This window comes from Equus quagga, chromosome 12 (genome assembly GCF_021613505.1).
Source record: "Equus quagga isolate Etosha38 chromosome 12, UCLA_HA_Equagga_1.0, whole genome shotgun sequence".
In the NCBI taxonomy this organism is placed as follows: domain Eukaryota; kingdom Metazoa; phylum Chordata; class Mammalia; order Perissodactyla; family Equidae; genus Equus; species Equus quagga.
Genome location: NC_060278.1, coordinates 46,567,624 through 46,585,052, shown reverse-complemented (window position 1 = coordinate 46,585,052; position 17,429 = coordinate 46,567,624). Strand labels below are relative to the sequence as shown.

General features: G+C 35.5%; 1 protein-coding gene across 2 annotated transcripts in view; it reads left to right on the top strand.

Annotated features, from left to right (window-relative positions):
• Window positions 1-8,530, top strand: part of SPATA17 (spermatogenesis associated 17) — a 196,395-nt gene extending 187,865 nt beyond the window's left edge. For both annotated transcript variants that reach the window (XM_046679665.1, XM_046679664.1), the window contains one exon: window positions 8,448-8,530. In XM_046679665.1, the coding sequence (XP_046535621.1) occupies window positions 8,448-8,528 (81 nt within the window). In that variant the 3' untranslated portion in view covers window positions 8,529-8,530. The remainder of the gene's footprint in view (window positions 1-8,447) is intronic.
• The last annotated feature ends 8,899 nt before the right edge of the window (window positions 8,531-17,429 follow it).

The window sequence follows — 17,429 nt, the reverse complement described above, 5'->3', positions numbered from 1 at the left end:
AACTCATATGATCATTGTAACAATCCAGTGAGAAGGGTATTATGATTTTTGTATTATTTCATCTCTGTCTTTCAAATAAGGTTACAAGCATCTCAGAGCCTAGATAAGTTGTCCAAGCTCACAAAGCTCTGAAGAATAAAGCTAGATTTCCAATCCAGGTGGCTTGGCTCCAAAACGATACTGTCTCAGAGTAGAAATCATCAGAAAGTTTTCAAACAACCTTTGCAAATACCGTCAATGAAACTCTGAGCATAATATACCAACGAACTTGGTTTCCTTTTAGTTACAGATTGATGGTGCATCATCAACTCAATGTCAGCTAAAATCTATTTCTTTGGGAACACGTACAAATGATTTAATCAAAAGATTACACGATAAATCCTAAATCTGTGGGATTGAGAGAACACAAATAATAGAGGATGCTTTAGGATGTTTTCTTGAAAGGTCAGAGTGAACAGAAAGAAGAGAATAACTCCTACAACACAACTACAATTGTTAACAATTACCTGTATATTCTTTTGTGCTCAAGTCATCACAGAATTTTCTACATGTAACGAGAACTAAATTTGATTGTGTAGGATTAATGTCAGGTGATCTTTTAAACCTGCCTGTGAACTCTCATTTGAAGACTATGGAAAATCCCAAGAGCTAACCAGACTTAATTGTGGTCTTCATTCAGGAAATATTTTCAATTAAATTAGTATTTAATATTCAGCTAAAAACTTTTGCTACCCTTCCTCCCCCCTTTTTTTTAGCAGTAAGAGAAAAATCTTTGCAATGCTTTGGAGCTGAATATGTAAAAAATATTTTAAGGGGCCGGCCTGGTGGCATAGTGGTTAAGTTTGTGCATTCCACTTTGGTGGCCCAGGTTTTGTGGGCTTGGATCCCGGGCCATCAAGCCACACTGTGGTGGCATCCCACATAGAGAAAATAGAGGAAGATTGGCACAGATGTTAGCTCAGAGCCAATCTTCCTCACCAAAAAAGAAAGGAAAAAATATATTTTGAGCTGAATGATATGTGCATAACCTGTGATTTCCATCTTGTCCCTCTAATCTTGGAGGTTTTGTCCACTATGGTGTATCAACACTGTGTTGCTTACCAACATTGAAGCTGCCTGTTTAAGTACTCAGTTGTGAGTATCTGACGAAAAGCCTTAAATAACTAGATAAACAGCACAGCTGCCAATCTAAAGTAATCCTACATTTAGGGGGTGAGTGGCCCAGGAAATTTGCTCTTTGTCATTTTGACTTGGGTTTGAAAATGGACCTGGGCTGCCTTCCAGCTCAAAGAGCCATTCACTTCCAAACACTCCTAAATTGTCCCAAGGAACTCATTTTGGCAGTGGATTATTTGTGTTTGGCTGGGCATCCTAATAGCAAAAGCTGTCTGTTCTGGCAAGCAAGGGCTGTGGCAGGATTTAGAATTTACCATCCCCAGTGTTTTTTTCTTGATGAAGTTATTTTTCGGAAAACCAATCCCCCACGCCTGTTTAAAAAGTGACACTGCACGAGAATTGTGCAGGTGGTTCTCTTGAGCTCTTAAATAGCTTCCCATGGCAAGGTGGCCTGTTTTAGGTGTTAGAGGCAAATTTTAAACAAATGAAAACCAGCACCAGATTTTTGACCAAACCAAACTGTCTTAACGGAATATTCACCTCTTCCTGTATCAGAGGTAAGAGTTATTGGTTGACTAGGGCCAAGTAAGAATGTAGGGTTTTCAATTAGAAAATAAGATTGATAAAGAATTTCTGAAAGATTTTCTTTTAAGGGATGTGGAGTGTGGGTACTTGAAGAGTCAATCCTTGGTTATCTCTCAACGGTAAATGCCTGTTGTCTGACTCTCCCACTAGCCTGTGAGCGCTCCTGGGAAGATACGACTAAGTTTCGGTTACCATTAGTCAGAAGCCAGCTACCATAGTACTGACACACTGTAGATGCTCAGATGTCAGTGGAATGCACAGATGAAAGTATAGCACAGAATTAAGTGATGCTTCCTGCATTATAGTGGAGGAGTTCAAAATTAAGTACATGAGAAGATCCACAGAAATGAAGGGAAAAAATATTAGAATTTCTATTTCTATTTATCTCATTTGTATTTCTACTTAACATTTCATTATACTACCACAGTATTACACATGTGAGTTAGCACAAATAACCAGACATATATTGACAGTGATTGCTCAAAATAGTTTTACTGATGGAGGATATGATCAAAATCCTTTGAGTCCTGCTTCGCTACATTTATTGCACCATAATTAGTCTCCCATAGGTGCCAATGAGATTTATTTAATTTGATTTTTGAAAGAACATGGTTCATAGAGTTTTACTTTTGAAGGAAAGGTGGAGGAAGATACTAGCGCTCAGTGCCAGATGTTTCATCATGTTTAATCTTCACAACCCTGTGAGACAAACGTCTTCATTTTATAGATGATGAAATAGAATGAGATAGGAAGTGCTTCCTGTAGGAAGCTCCTGTTTTCTGGAACAATTTATAAAGACTTGGTATCATTTCTTCCTTGTTTGGTAGAATTCACCAGTGAAATCGTCTGGGCCTGTTTTGGAAGGTTATTTATTATTAATTCAATTTTTGAACTAGATATAGGCCTATTCAGATTATCCGTTTCTCCCTGTATGAGTTTTGATAGATTGTGTCTTTCAAGGAATTGGTCCATTTCACCTAAGTTATCAAATTTGTGAGCGTAGAGTTGTTCATACTATTCCTTTATTGTCCTTTTAATGTCCACAGGATCAGTAGTGATGGTCCATCTTTCCTTTCTGGTATTAATAATTTGTGTCTTCTCTCTTTTTTCTTAGTCTGGCTTGGTGTTTATAAATTTTATTGATCTTTTCAAAGAACCAGCTTTTGGTTCTGTTGATTTTCTCTACTGATTTCCTGCTTTCAATTTCATGGAATTGTGCTCTGATTTTATTTTCTTCTGCTTTCTTTGGATTTAAGCTGTTCTTTTTCTGGTTTCCTTAAGTGGAAGCTTAGCTTAGTGATTTTAGATCTTTCTTCTTTTCTACTATATGTGGTCAATGCTATAAATTTCCCTCTAGGCACTGCATTTGCTGCATCCTACAAACTTTGTTAAGATGTATTTTAACTTTCATTTAGTTTGAAATATTTTTTTATTTTTCTTGTAGTTTCTTCTTTGACCCATGGTTGTTTATAAGTGTTTTGTGTAATTTCCAAATATTCTGGGATTTTTCAGTTATCTTTCTGTTACTGATTTCTAGTTTGATTTCATTGTGGTCTAAAACCATACTTTGTATGATGTCTGTTCTTTTGAATATGTTAAGGTATATTTTATGGCCTAGAATGTGGTCTGTCTTGGAAAATGTTCCAAGTGAACTTGAGAAGAATGTGTCAGCTATTGTTGGATGAAGTAGTCTATAAATGTCAATTATATCTAGTTGATTGATAGCGCTGTTCAGCTCAATTGTATTCTTACTGATTGCCTGCCTGCTGGATTTGTCAGTTGTTTATAAAGGGGTATTGAAGTCTCCAATTATCATAGTAAGTCTGTCTGTTTCTCCATGCAGTTCTGTTTCTTTTTGTTCCATGTATTTTGATACTCTGTTACTCGGCACATACACATTAGGGATTGTCATGTCTTCTTTGAGAATTGACCCCTTTATCATGTAATTCCCATCTTGATCCCTGAGAATTTTTTTACTCTGGAATCTGTTTTGTCTGAAATTAATATAGCTACTCTAGCTTTTCTTGATTAATGTTAGCATGGTATATCTTTCTCCATCCCTTTACTTTTTAATCTGTTTGTGCTTTAGTATTTAAACTGGGTTTCATGTAGCCAGCATATAGTTGGCTTTTGCTTTTTTATCTACAGTCTCTGCCTTTTGTTGTTATATTTAGACCATTCACCTTTAAGTGATTATTAATGTAATTGGATTAATATCCACCATATTTGTAACTGTTTTCCGTTCATTGCCCTGTTCTTTGTTGGCTTTTTATTTTTTGTTTTTGTTTTTGCCTTCCACTCTTTCAGGCTTCTCTAGTTTAAATTCAGTGTTTTATATGATTACACTTCTCTCCTCTCTTAGCATATCAATTATACTTCATTTAAAAAACATTTTTAGTGGTTGCTCTAGATTTTGGAAAATACATTTGTGACTAACCCAAGTCCACTTTCAAATAATGTTATACTGCTTCATGAGTAGTTCAAGTGCTTCCTTTTTTTTTTTTTTTTGAGGAAGATTAGCCCTGAGCTAACATCTGCTGCCAATTCTCCTCTTTTTGCTGAGGAAGACTGGCCCTGAGTTAACATCTGTGCCCATCTTCCTTTATTTTGTATGTGAGATGCCTACCACAGCATGCATGGCTTGCCAAGTGGTGCCATGTCCACACCCAGGATCCGAAGCAGCGAACCCTGGGCCGCCAAAGCAGAATGTGCAAACTTAACTGCTGTGCCACTAGGCCAGCCCCTCAAGTACTTTCTAACAGATTATTCCCAATTCCTCCCTTTTATCCCTTATAACATTGCTGTCATTCACTTACCTTATCCATAAGCTACAATCACTGATTATGTTGTCATTATTATTATTTTGAACAACATATTCAGATAACAGATATGTTACCTGTAAGGTTGATTAAGAAAACTAAAAATAAAAGGTTTATTTTACCTTCATTTATTTCTTCTCTAATGCTCCTCATTTCATGTAGAGCTAAGTTTCTGACCTATTGTCATTTTCCTTTTCTCTGAAAACTTCTTTCTAACATTTCTTGAAAGGTAGGTCTGCTGGTGACAAATTTCCTTAATATTTGTTTGTCTGCAAGTCTTTACTTCTGCTTTACTCTTTTTTTTTTTCTTGAGGAAGATTAGCTCTGAGCTAACATCCACCACCAATCCTCTTTTTGCTGAGGAAGGTTGGCCTTCAGCTAACATTCATGCCCATCTCCCTCTACTTTACATGTGGGATGCCTGCCACAGCATGGCTTGATAAGTGGTGCGTAGGTCTGTGCCCAGGATCTGAACTGGTGAACCCCGGGCCACTGAAGTGGAGTGTGCAAACTTAACTGCTATGCTGCTGGGCCATCCCCTCCCCTTAGTGTTCTTAACTGTCAAGCTAGGCCACACTGAGCCACCAGGAATTTGTCAATTAGTTGAAGGTGTTTCTGTGGTATTGGCTTCAGCAGTACACTTCTCTTCCTGAGCTTTTGCTCCTGGTAAATTGTGATTCTCTGTATCTGCTTATTTATCTTATCCATTTTCAGGGCAGCAATTTGCCCTCTGACTGTAATTCTCTGATCAATCTAAGAAGAGTTGTTGATGTGAAATTTGCTTAGCTTTTTTCCTGTTGTGGGGTTAGGAGCGATGAGTTCCAAACTCTACAAATCAGACCAGAAACCAGAGTCCAGATGAGTAACTGCTGCTTCTACAAAGGTGTTGAGAATATGGAAGTGGTTTAGAAGACAGATGCAAAAAAGATTTTGGAAGTTTGGAAAGCAAAGCCTTTAAAGGAAAAGCACTCTGTGTCTAGGGAAGAGAGGCTGATAGTCAATTGCTTAGGTCTCTAAGTGTATGAAGAGCAGCCTCCCCCCCCAACATTTACAGAACGTTAAGCAAGAGCAATGGAGGCCACATATCAAGTCTGATTTAAAAGCTATAAGTCAAGCTAACTGTTAAATAAAATATGTTGTGTCATCTTACCTTGATAAAAATACCTTTATAACAACAACATCAAAAACTACATGTAAAATAAAGATCTAAAGTTGACAAACTATAGACAACAGATTGGGGCCAGCCCAGTGGCGTAGGGGTTAAAGTCATGCATTCTGCTTCAGCAGCCCACAGTTCATGGGTTCGGATCCCAGGTGTGGACCCGCACACCCCTCATCAAAGCCACGCTTTGGCAGCATCCCACATACAAAGTAGAAGAAGATCTGCACAGACGTTAGCTCAGGGACAATCTTCCTCAAGCAAAACCAAGGAAGATCGGCAATAGATGTTAGCTCAGAGCCAATCTTCCTCATCAAAAAAAATATATATATATACAGACAACAGACTGTAATAATTGTTTCCATGACAGGGTTATCTCTTGATAGGTCTATAATGTTTGGATAAGTGATAAAATAAAGACATACATAAGTTATGCATAATTATGTATCCCATATAATTCATTTTCCTTACATTTATTTCAGCATAATCATTAATTATATTTTTTAGAATCAAGATTTTCGTTTAATTTGTGTTACATTATCAATAATAGTATAAACTGGATTTAAATAGAAAATATAAATCTATTTAAACTATATACAATTTGAATATACTTTTATCAAAAATATGTTAAACATAAAAAACAAAAATTTAAACTTATTTACATGTTTTAAAAATGAGTTATTGGGAGATGGCTTGGTGGTGTGGTAGTTAAGATTGCATGTTCCACTTCGGTGGCCCAGAGTTCACAGGTTTGGATCCAGGGCATGGACCTAGCACTGCTCATCAAGCCATGCTGTGGTGGCATCCCACATAAAATAGAGCAAGATGGGCATAGATGTTAGCTCAGGGCCAATCTTCCTCACAAAAAAAAAGAGTTATTTTGAATAGTCAAAATTATCTATTATATTAAAATGAGGAATAAATATAATTAGTCAATATCAAATTTTAAACTAAGATCACTAAAATAAAATTAACCTTTTCATTTACTTTTTTGAAACTTAAATTGTTGTATATGTTTATAAAACTAAAACTATTGACGGCTCTAGGTTTCAGTGTTCATCAAATGCCAACATAAAAAAATCACTACCATGTGTCACACATAGGCCTAAACTTCATACATTCAAATTTAAGAGTAATGTGAATTATTTACTATTGCAAAATGCTCCTGCAATGTCACATATCTCACATGCAACTCTTGCAAATACTCTCTCTATTCCTGAGTACCTCTAGAATCACAATTTGGAATAAAAAGAGAGAAAGAATCTGAATGTTCAGCACCACAGGGAGATAATTCCTCATTATATAAAGTTCTATTGCATTCATGCTATCCAAGAGGAAGGGTTTTGTTCAAATTAATTAATTTGTCTTTTATCTAAGCACTTTTGTCACCCAAACTTTCTTTGTACTGGAAAGCAGTGTCTGTTACAACCTACCGTCCTTCATGTCACTTGGTCATTTTTGTTTCACAAACACAGAGCAACAGATCTGGAGCTTTTCCCTGGGACCTGAGGAGCGTTAGCCACAAAAGCAGATATTGAGGGTTAGGGACTCTGTTGTGTCAGAGAGGAGAGCCAGGTCTCTAGTGACAGAGGTACCTGCATGTTCCTTAACACATTTATTTTTTGTGTGTTCATAATGTATGAACTCTCTAGAGAGGTGGATCCAAGGCAGAGGTCTTTCTTTCCAACGTTTTCTTAAGAAAAACAATCCGAAATCATGTCCATTAAAGAGAGACCTCCTTTATGAGAAGAAACATATACCTTTATATATCTGACCATTTATTTACAGTATTCACTGTTGATTTAGTACTTTACCTCTTTCATGACCTTGCCTGTTTAACATGGATGAAAAGCATTCATTTCTATCATCAGTCAAATGCTACTTCTCTGGCTACCCAACAAAAAATGATGTTTCCCCTCTTGCCTCTGAACTCCTTTAGCATTCATTTGAATCAATTCTGTGGTACTTACCACAGTTGGCCCTCTATTAGAGTTATTTAGGCCTCTCCCCTTTTCCTTTTCATTCATTCAGTCAACAAATACTTATTTTCCACGAAACAAAGTGCCTACCCCTATGAAGCTTATAGTCTCGTGGGGGACACAAAATAAATAAATATATAATACCAAAGACTGGTAATTAGCGAAGAAAATAGAGCCAGTTCAGGTGACAGAAAGTTTCAGGGGTGCTCTGTTATATCCAGCAGTCAGGGAGGGCATCTTTGAACAGAGATGTGATGAAGGGAGAGAATGAACCGTGGGAATAACTGCAGGTAAAGCTTTCTATGTGGAGGCATCTGTAAGTACAAAGACTCTGAGAAGAAATGTGTTCAGTAACAGAAGTGTTGCAAGAGATGATTAAGTGAGGGGAAGTGTCAAAGAAAATAAATCACGTCAGAAAAGGACCCAGAAGCATGATCATTCGGGGCCTTACACAGGTCAAGGTGAAAAATTTAGATTGTGAGCCTCTTGAAGACAGGTGGCTATGTGTGATCGTTGCGTTGCTCAGAGCGTTGTGAGGGGGCCATCCACAGCTATTCAAAACTGTGTGTTTAAGAAAGCTTCAATGTCTCTGCCATTCAAATGATAAAACTTACCTGCTAATTTTGTTTCATTTGAGGGTATCATGGGAAATTTGAAGTGTTGTTAAATGACACCTGTCTAGCAATTTAATATAATATAGATTACAATAAAATAATAATAATAATTATTATTATTATAATACAAGGGCAGTAAGATCTCTGTAGAAATTTTTGATCTTTTTCCTCCTAGGATTTCCAAACTGTATTACCATCATTTGATCTCTTCTCAAAGTATGGAAAATTATATTCAAAAGCTGGACAAATTGTATAAAGGTATGTATTTTTGCTAAAAATTACTTTGAAAAGTATATTAAATAACATGAAAAAATCAAATGAAATTGACTTACCTTATCAAGCATTTTTAAAACTATGCTATAATAATATTTGTATATAATAAAACTGCATGTATTTTTTTCATTCTAGTCTAATGATTTTCAACATCCAAAAACCATGGATTTTATTTTTTAAATCTCTTCTCCAAAACAGACTCAAAATACTTTAAGAAATAGAACTGAGAAAAATCTGAAGTATCCTTTCTCTTTAAATTAGTTAATATAAGGAACAGTTTTACACAATACAATTAAAAAATATTGATAGTGTCCAAAAGCTAAAATATTTTTCAGAACTGTGTTGATACAGTCCAGTTTAAAATGCTATATTCAATATATGTTATTTGAAGTACAAGTTGTCTTTAGGGGATTCCAAATAAATAGCTTCTAGGGTCTCTGATTATTAAAGTTTCCAGTCTAGAGAAGAAGAGAGATACCCACATAAAATTCAAGATTACAAAATAAGCTCACAATCAATGCTGTATTTAATTGCTAAGGTGTTTTAGAATAGAGAAGTGATTACAGTTAAAGTAAGGCTAATAGGAGGTATTCTGGCATTTTCAGCCAAATTTAAAGGAAGTATTGGATGAAGACAGTAATGATCACTTCAGCTGAAGGAAAGGAGGCAGGAATGAGAAATCATGCTAGACAGAATTCCCCAGGTATCCTTGCACACCAAGACTCCAGGGGAAGCACTGGTCCTTTGGAGGGAGCACAAGTAGATTCAAGCAACTTAGGTTCCTTAGATTTACTGTTAGTGTCTCCCCTCCCCAACATATAACTTCAGCTTAGAAGTCAGCATGTTAAATGCAGAGAGCAATGTCTCTCTACTCCAAAGGAATCCACGAGTGGAAATATGAAATATTCTGAGCTAACAGAAAACTACAGACACATGACGTCAAGTGGTTTCAAAGGTTTATAAGGGATCATTACCCATTGCAGTCTTTATCTATTATGTGTGACTTGAGGTATGAAGAAGTCTAAAGAAAATTTGTCATATTTGTGAGTGACTTCAGATTTTAATTCAAAGATAGATCCTGTTTATAATGGGGAAAGATTGAAAGCAACTTGAATACTCAATATATGCAGAGTTAAATAAATGATAAGATACATAAAATGCAATACCATGAAGACGTTAAAAATGTTACCGTAGATCTGCACCCATTAATTTGAAACAAATCCCTCAATATATTTTTAAGAAAAGAAGGCTGGATTCAAAGGAAGCTGTGTAGTCTGATTCCATTAAAAAATATGTATGTGTGTGTGTGTATACACACACACATATATATATATATAATGTGTATTTATGTATAAAAAATGCATGCACTTATCTGTATGTTACATGTGTATACATTTGTATAAGGCAAAAATGTTAATGGTGGTTGTCTCCGGATTGTGAGATTATGGGTAGCTTTTTAGGGGGTAGTTCTTTGTATTTTTACTTTTTGAAATTTTTATCTAATCAGACATAAGCAAAATTTTAAAACTGAAGACTGCAATAGATACTACTTGCTCTTCTCTACCAATTACAAAAACATCTTCACTTTATTCTATTCAATCAGAAAAATTTAGAGGCAATTATCTTCTTTTTGAAGATAAAATAATTGCTTGCTAAATTATGTGTAAGAAAGACAAGGATGAGTAACAAAGGTTTCACATTACTTCAAAAAGAGTGCACAATGCACAGAGACAAATATGTGTCAGAAATTTTCAAAAAATGTTTGCCAACTCTTCTCTTGGATTTTTAACTATTTTGTGAATTAAAAATATAATCAAAATGTCATCTCCTCCTCTTAGAAAGGAAATTAATGTCTCATGTTTAATTTTAGTAAGTGAAGGGTAGCTGCCTTTGCTAAGGCTCTTCTGTTAGGATTTAATTTCGCCGAATTCAACAAAGTGCTTCTGCTCTTAGTAAAGAAGGCCAAGACGGGGACACTTGCACCAACGTGTTGAATAAAGATGCTGTAGTAATTTTGAGAGCTATCTATTTGATTGCTTCAGCTTCACGGTAGTTCATCACTTCACTATAATTCACCCGCCATTGCCTCTTACCCCATACTCCATTTTCCCATCAGTCCGATTAGAAATAGTGATGCCTTTATCAGATTAATCTTTCTTTCCTTTCGCATGTCTGAATTTAGGATAAACAGAGGCTATCCCTACCTATTTTGATTAATACACTAAGATTTCAGCCACTGAAATTGTTCAGAGTGAATTAGATTATAAGCACACATATTTTCAAATCTACTCTCCGGCTAGAATGATGGGACTCCTTTTAATTTCTCCAATATTTTTTTTATAACTGTTCACGTTTGTAGCCTTTGATAGTTTCCCAAAGGCAGCTTCGTCTAAATCAGAATATGTATACCATATCCTGTCTGATTGCTTTGCCATCTTTTTAGCTTCCTTCATCTTTCCAAACAGAATTTCTTTAAAGATTAGAGTGGAGAAAAATTATCAAGATAAAGCACAACATTACAAGATAAGATTTCTTATCTTAGAAGGTAAGATTTCTGAGATAAAATTAGAAATCATTGGTTAGTCCTGCATTGATGTGAGTTTTCTTGCATTATGTGTTTCTCAATTTTCTCAAATTCTGTCTTGCAATGGACTTTGGTCCAGGCTGTCTTTGTCCTAAAAAAGTGGTTCCATTTTGAGGCCAGATGAGATACATTTTAATTAAATTATTTGTTATGCATGAAAAAAAGTGTCTTTTTTCCCCTTTTTCATAGAAGTTGGCATATGAATGACTCAAATCCTTGAGTAAAAAAGTAAAATGAAAAATAAGTTTGATTAGCTCCTGACTGGGAAAGGAGTGAAATTTCATTGTCTTTTTCCAGGGGAAATAAGGTCTTAGCAGCTGTGTAAGGAAAAAGAAGTTATCTGAAGGAGGGTAATAATTAGGCATACAAGCTAAATATGTGCCTGTTGGGGTTATATTTTTAACTCAACAGGAAAAATTATTAAACCTTGTCATTCAGTTTGGCACTATGTGAATCCATAACCGTTTTCACTTTAGTCATAGTGAATTGGCAAAAAACAAAATAAAACAAAACAAAAATCAAGATATCTTTAGTATTTTTCTCTTGGGTAAATTGTCCTTTAAATAAAGATGATATAACAGATGTTCCACTGTGTGTCTCTATCACTGAGGTACATTGGCTGAACACTATCTAGTGACACACACAATCAGTGTTGCTTTTCAGGATCTGCCCTGGTGTAGACAGAGAACAGAGAATAGGGTAATGCCAGCAGGGCTAGAAATGAGTCAAATCAGGGGTATAGCCTTCCAGACTTTTAACTGAGCTAAGTCTAAGTGAGGAAGATTTAGAGAACTCGAGAACTCTTATATTATCGGGTTCTTTTTTTTTTTTTTCATTTTGCTGTTTTTTTTTTCTAGAAAATAAAAGAAAAAATGTAAAAATGAGGTTAAGGCATGAAGTGAGCATGGAATAGAAGACTCCACTGCCTGGAATCCTGGATTCTACTTAAGTAAAGTTGACACAAATCTCTTAACCTCTGAAGTGTTTCTCATCTGTCCAAAGAAGAAATTGGAAGCATCTCTGATTCATTCAAAAGCTCTACAGTTCTAAAAGGAAAATACAAGTGAGGATCCTACAGAAAATACACATAAACCATACTTCTTCTTATGATTCAATAAACTATAAAATTTTACAAGTGACTAGTCACGAATTATAGTGTGAAAAAATATATATATAGTGTGTGAATAGTGGGTCTTTTACCTCTGAGAATGTCTATCACAGACACAGCCCCTGGTGACCAAAACTGCCATAAATTATTCCATCGAAGTGACCATATTCTGACCCCATCACCCTTGTCACAAATGGTGAGGCCACCATTAGATACGCAGGTTAAGGGCAGCCAACGTGTAAGTATGAATGATGAATGGCTTGAAATGTGAGTGGTATGAAGTGGTTAAGCATGAAAACTTTGCCCTGAGGGAAACAGTGACTCATGAGACCAATTAGAACCCCATTAGGACGTTGAACTTGGCATATGCAGATATAGACCAGTGGGTGTGGGAGTGGAAACATAGGCACCCTCAAATATAGGGTTGCACCTAGCACGTTGTATTCACTTAGTATTACTAGTATTCACTTAGTAAATGGTTTCTGAATGAAAAGCAAGTGTCTGACTGATTAGATTGTGACATTTTAGAGTATACCTTCTAGCCCTTTGAATCTTTAATAACAATTAGCAATCTATTAGGTATTTTGTAGATGCTGGATGAATATTTGTTGGTTCTGATGTTAGCGCAAACTTGTTAAACAATTGCTGGAATTAGGAAGAGTCTGAACATTGCTTGCTTCAAAGCTACATGACAAATCTTGTGATTCAATCCATAACCTTGCCCTTGTCAATATGATAGCCAAAGCTAGAATTTCTAAAACTGCCTGTTATAATGAGGTATTATTATGCCAGGGGTCATGATTTGTGACGTTTTATGTGAAGAAGATTCATATCTTCAGTGCTACTTTTTAAAAAACAGTTAACGTTCATTCACTGCCCAAATTATGGTGGGAGTTATAGTAAGTATGGGCTTGTAGAAAATTCAAATAAGTGATAAGGGCAAATGCTTTTCTTAATAAGACAACATTTATTGCGAGGAAGAATTTGCTGGCATTTTGGGATAGGGGAATAGAAATAGAGTATAAAAATATGTTATTATTGGGTATTATGCAAAATAATACAAGAAAAGAAAGAATTATTTTATTTCATAAAGTGTCGGAAGTTGAGTAGAAGTAGCTAGATCCAGAAGACAGCAGATTCCTTTGAAACATTATGCAATGAGTCTGTTCCAGATGATAACGGACAATTCAACAATAAAACTTGCTTTACTCTAGAAACAACTAATGAAAAAAAAAAACCTAGGTGACATTTTTGGGGCTGGGGAGTGTCTAACCTGGCCTTTTGTTATAATGATTCTAACTCTACTAAGCCTAGTTTCTCGATTCCTCGATTATCTTTCTCTTTCTTTTTAATAGGACGTATTACCTTATAGTAATGGATTCAATGATCCTTGTTCTTTTGTAATAATAATCTTAGGAGACTGGAATCTTATTCTAATGCTGCTGCCAGTGCTCACAATATTTGAGGAACTCATTCTTTCAAAATAATTTTCAGCATTATTTTATTTGATATTACATAGCCTCAATACTCCAAAGTTACCCATCTGTGGAGATTCAGAAACAAAAGTAATTGTGAGTGGCATCTGACTTCTCTGCTCAGAAAAGTTAGCCTGTCCCAGTCTGCAAGGTTCACACGTATTGACCTACCTCTCTCCGACTCTTTCTCTCTCTCCTTTTTTCAGGTTAGATCTGTACATCCAAGAAAAATAATTCGTCCTCTTGATATATTCTTGGGAACTGCTCAGTATCTTATTATTGAGAATGCCAGTTTTATCTTTCTCACTGTGACCCAAGCTCTTGAGTGCTTATGGTGCTTGAGAGCTGATCCATGTAATGTCCGTCACCCCCTCACACACAAGCTCCCACAACTATAGAGGTGTTCAAATGAGTCGAAGATGCTTTTCATTGAGAAGAAAGAAGACTGAGACATGGAATCTTATTAGAGAATATAATTGGGGAAAGCAACTAGTCTGTTTCTTCTGGAAAACTACTTCACTACATCAACTTATATATAATTTCTTTCCTACATTCTCAATATGAGCCACTCAAAAAATTAGTGAGACCTAATGTCTGTAATAACTTCATCACCCATCTTACTCACGAAACTTGATTCTGAATGAAGATTGACAATTAAAAACATCAAGAGCACCACCGTGGTTGTTTAAAGGCATATACTTTAAGAGTATTAAGAATTGGACCCTCCAGTGCTTGTGAAATCAAAACACTCATCAACTTTCTTGTAGTTAGTCAGGTAATGTCTTTCTTCCCCACTCGTCTCTAATTTCTTTAAGGGCAAATACTGTCACTCTTGATAAATACCCTCTATCCAATGTCTAGCAGAACATGTGGCACAAAGTAAAATATATGTTTGATAAATGTTAAAGAAATTCCAAAAATGTTTCAAGGAATAGAAGCTATAAAATAGTAGATAATTTCTTAAGATAACACCTATAAAGACAGCCTTGCTCACTTGAATGCACACATTATGGCATGTTATTTTTAACTAGTCTCAACCATTTATAGCTATGTTGTATATGATTTTGGGTATAGATTTTTATATACACTAAGTTGGTTGATCCTGAGGTCAAGTTCTGATTGCTGCTTGGGTGAAGTGTTCCTTTTGAGAAATAACCGTTCATATCCATAAATTTTTGAGTAATTATCCTTATTTATTATTATGGTTGTAAACTCCAGATCGTATTCTTATTTCAGGGGAATCGTGACTCTTGTTATTGATTGTATCTCTTTTATACTCTGGTCCCTCACATTTATGACCTACTTCTCACAAATACATGGTGTCCATTTTATGTGCTAATCTTATCTCCAGTGTCATTTTCTTTTCCTCAGTTCCTCCTCTAACTTTTCCCTGATTTTCTCATCCATATTGTTTTCTTTTCTATTGTAAACTGGCTCAAACCTTTTAGGAACAAGGTGGAATACTAATAAAATCGCAAAATTATATGTAGAACTTATCTAAGTTCATAGTGATACTTGAAAAGTGGCAGTATTGCTGGATCAATAGAACTCACTTGGTCCAAGCTCCAGTTTACGTACAGCATAAATTTTTACTGAAAAACAAGTGAGGGAGTGAGTGAATGAACCGCTGGAAAATATCGTTTGGATTGCTCTGTATTCCATGAATTAAATAAAATTCTAGTTAGCTCCTGTCTTTAAGCTTATCTAACTCACTACAACTCACTACATTTTTTGTGTTACCTCTTCAACAGTGAACTTCCTAACTCTTTGTAGTAAATTAACTCTTCTTCCATTTACCACTGTCGGTAAAAGATTCTAAATGAGAGTAATGGCATTAATTTGGACTGAGAATATGACTGATTATTTGATGTGTCTTAGAAAGAGAACCCAATGCCAAAACACTAATCTATTCTCCCATTTTATTAATTCAAAACTTTTTCTGGGAGGATGGAGTGAAATCCCAACTTGGTCTATGGTTGTGCTTTGCTTGCTCCTTTTAATGCTTGGTGTCCCCATCTGGCTCCCTCACAGGACACAGTAGGGGATTGCTAAGCACTCTTCCATTTCTAAGCACTTCAGCTCTTTAATGAGGGAATCACTTTGCTGCTGGTACTAGCGGATAAAGTCACTTATCAGAACATTGAGTTTAGTTTATAGTTCTCCACTTCATATTCATGATCATGGGATGCAGTGAGCCAGTTCATCACACTGTGGAATCCTGGCCACAAAGTGACATGTCTATCCATTTAAGAATCTTTACATTAAGAAATGACAAAACCGCACATACTGATTAGAATAAGTCATTGAAGCAAATAGAGAAACATACAGTGTGTGTTTAATGTTAAGTTGAAAAGTTCGTTTGCTGCCTTGTAGGGGGATTGTAAGACCACGCAAATTGCAGGCAAAGCCTAAGTTACTATTAGAAAATCCAATGATTATTTACTGGGTTTGAATTGTTCCATAGTTAACCTATTTTCCAGCTTGAAATTATTCTTGCTATTTAACCTATTTTTCAAGGCATTTATATTTAATTCCAAACTACCTAACAGAAGTTAGTTTTCATACCTCTCTTACTTTGAAAGTAATCCAATTGAATGAAAGAAACATAAAATAGTTAAAAAATAAAAAAGTAGTCCTTCATTCATGCTTACTGTTGTAAACTATTGTGTCATTGACCAGGAGAAGGGAACACACACAAGATCACTTTGTGATTTTTAGAACCTGGATAGTTCACTCATTCTCTGCTCAGCAAGGGTTGAATACAGAATCTTTCATTTTTGAGCATTACTGTATTAAAAGTAACGTGAGCAGAGAAATTTTTTAGTAAATAAAAGATGAAATTACTACCCTCAAAGAATTAAGTCCAATTAACAAGAATAATCTGAAGAGTAATTAAAAGTGAAAAAAGGTTATTTAATATAAGGGTTTTTTGTAAGTTTGCTGCATTCCTAAAAGGTAAGCAAATAGTGTAAAAGTGGGAGGGAAATAGTTAAGGAAAATTTCCTGGAGGAGACAAATGTTATGATCCTAGTAGTAGGAAGGATCTTGAATTGACTGAATTGAAAATATGAGTGAGAGGGGCTTATCAGGCAAAGAAAATTATATAAACAAAAGCACAGAAACAGAAATGATCAAGATATACACAGAATGAAATTTTAAAAAATCTTAATTGGACAGGTAGTAAATAATTGATTAAAATAGTTTGATTTGAAGTGAACTTAAAGGAGTTAACAAATATTCAATTGATACATAAGTAAACCAGCTCTAGCAAACTCTCAGTTTTTCATCCACTCATTCACTTAATAGCCTCAAAATACCCAAGTACTTTGAAATATTTACAACACTGAAAAGATTTCCATTTTTATTTTTATCATTGTTGCGATGTTACTGAAACCAAAGTGGGTTCACCTCCTGGCAAGTTAAATCACACCCTCCACCAAAAGTAGTTGTCACACAAAGTAAGGTATATTTTAGCATATCGTAGACCACGAGGAATCATTTCCAAATTCACGGCATCTCTGAACAAAGGGAAGCAGGCACATTTATTCAGATGGAGAATGAATATTCAAAGGAGAGAGGTGAGTAATCACTTGCTCAGGCTCAGCTGGAAAACACACTTCCACATACACTGCAGGTGACGGTAATAAGGCCTAAGCTCCTCCTGGAGAGACCTTAGCATTAGAAATAAGGCAAAGGTCATAGGCGTAGCTCTCGTGG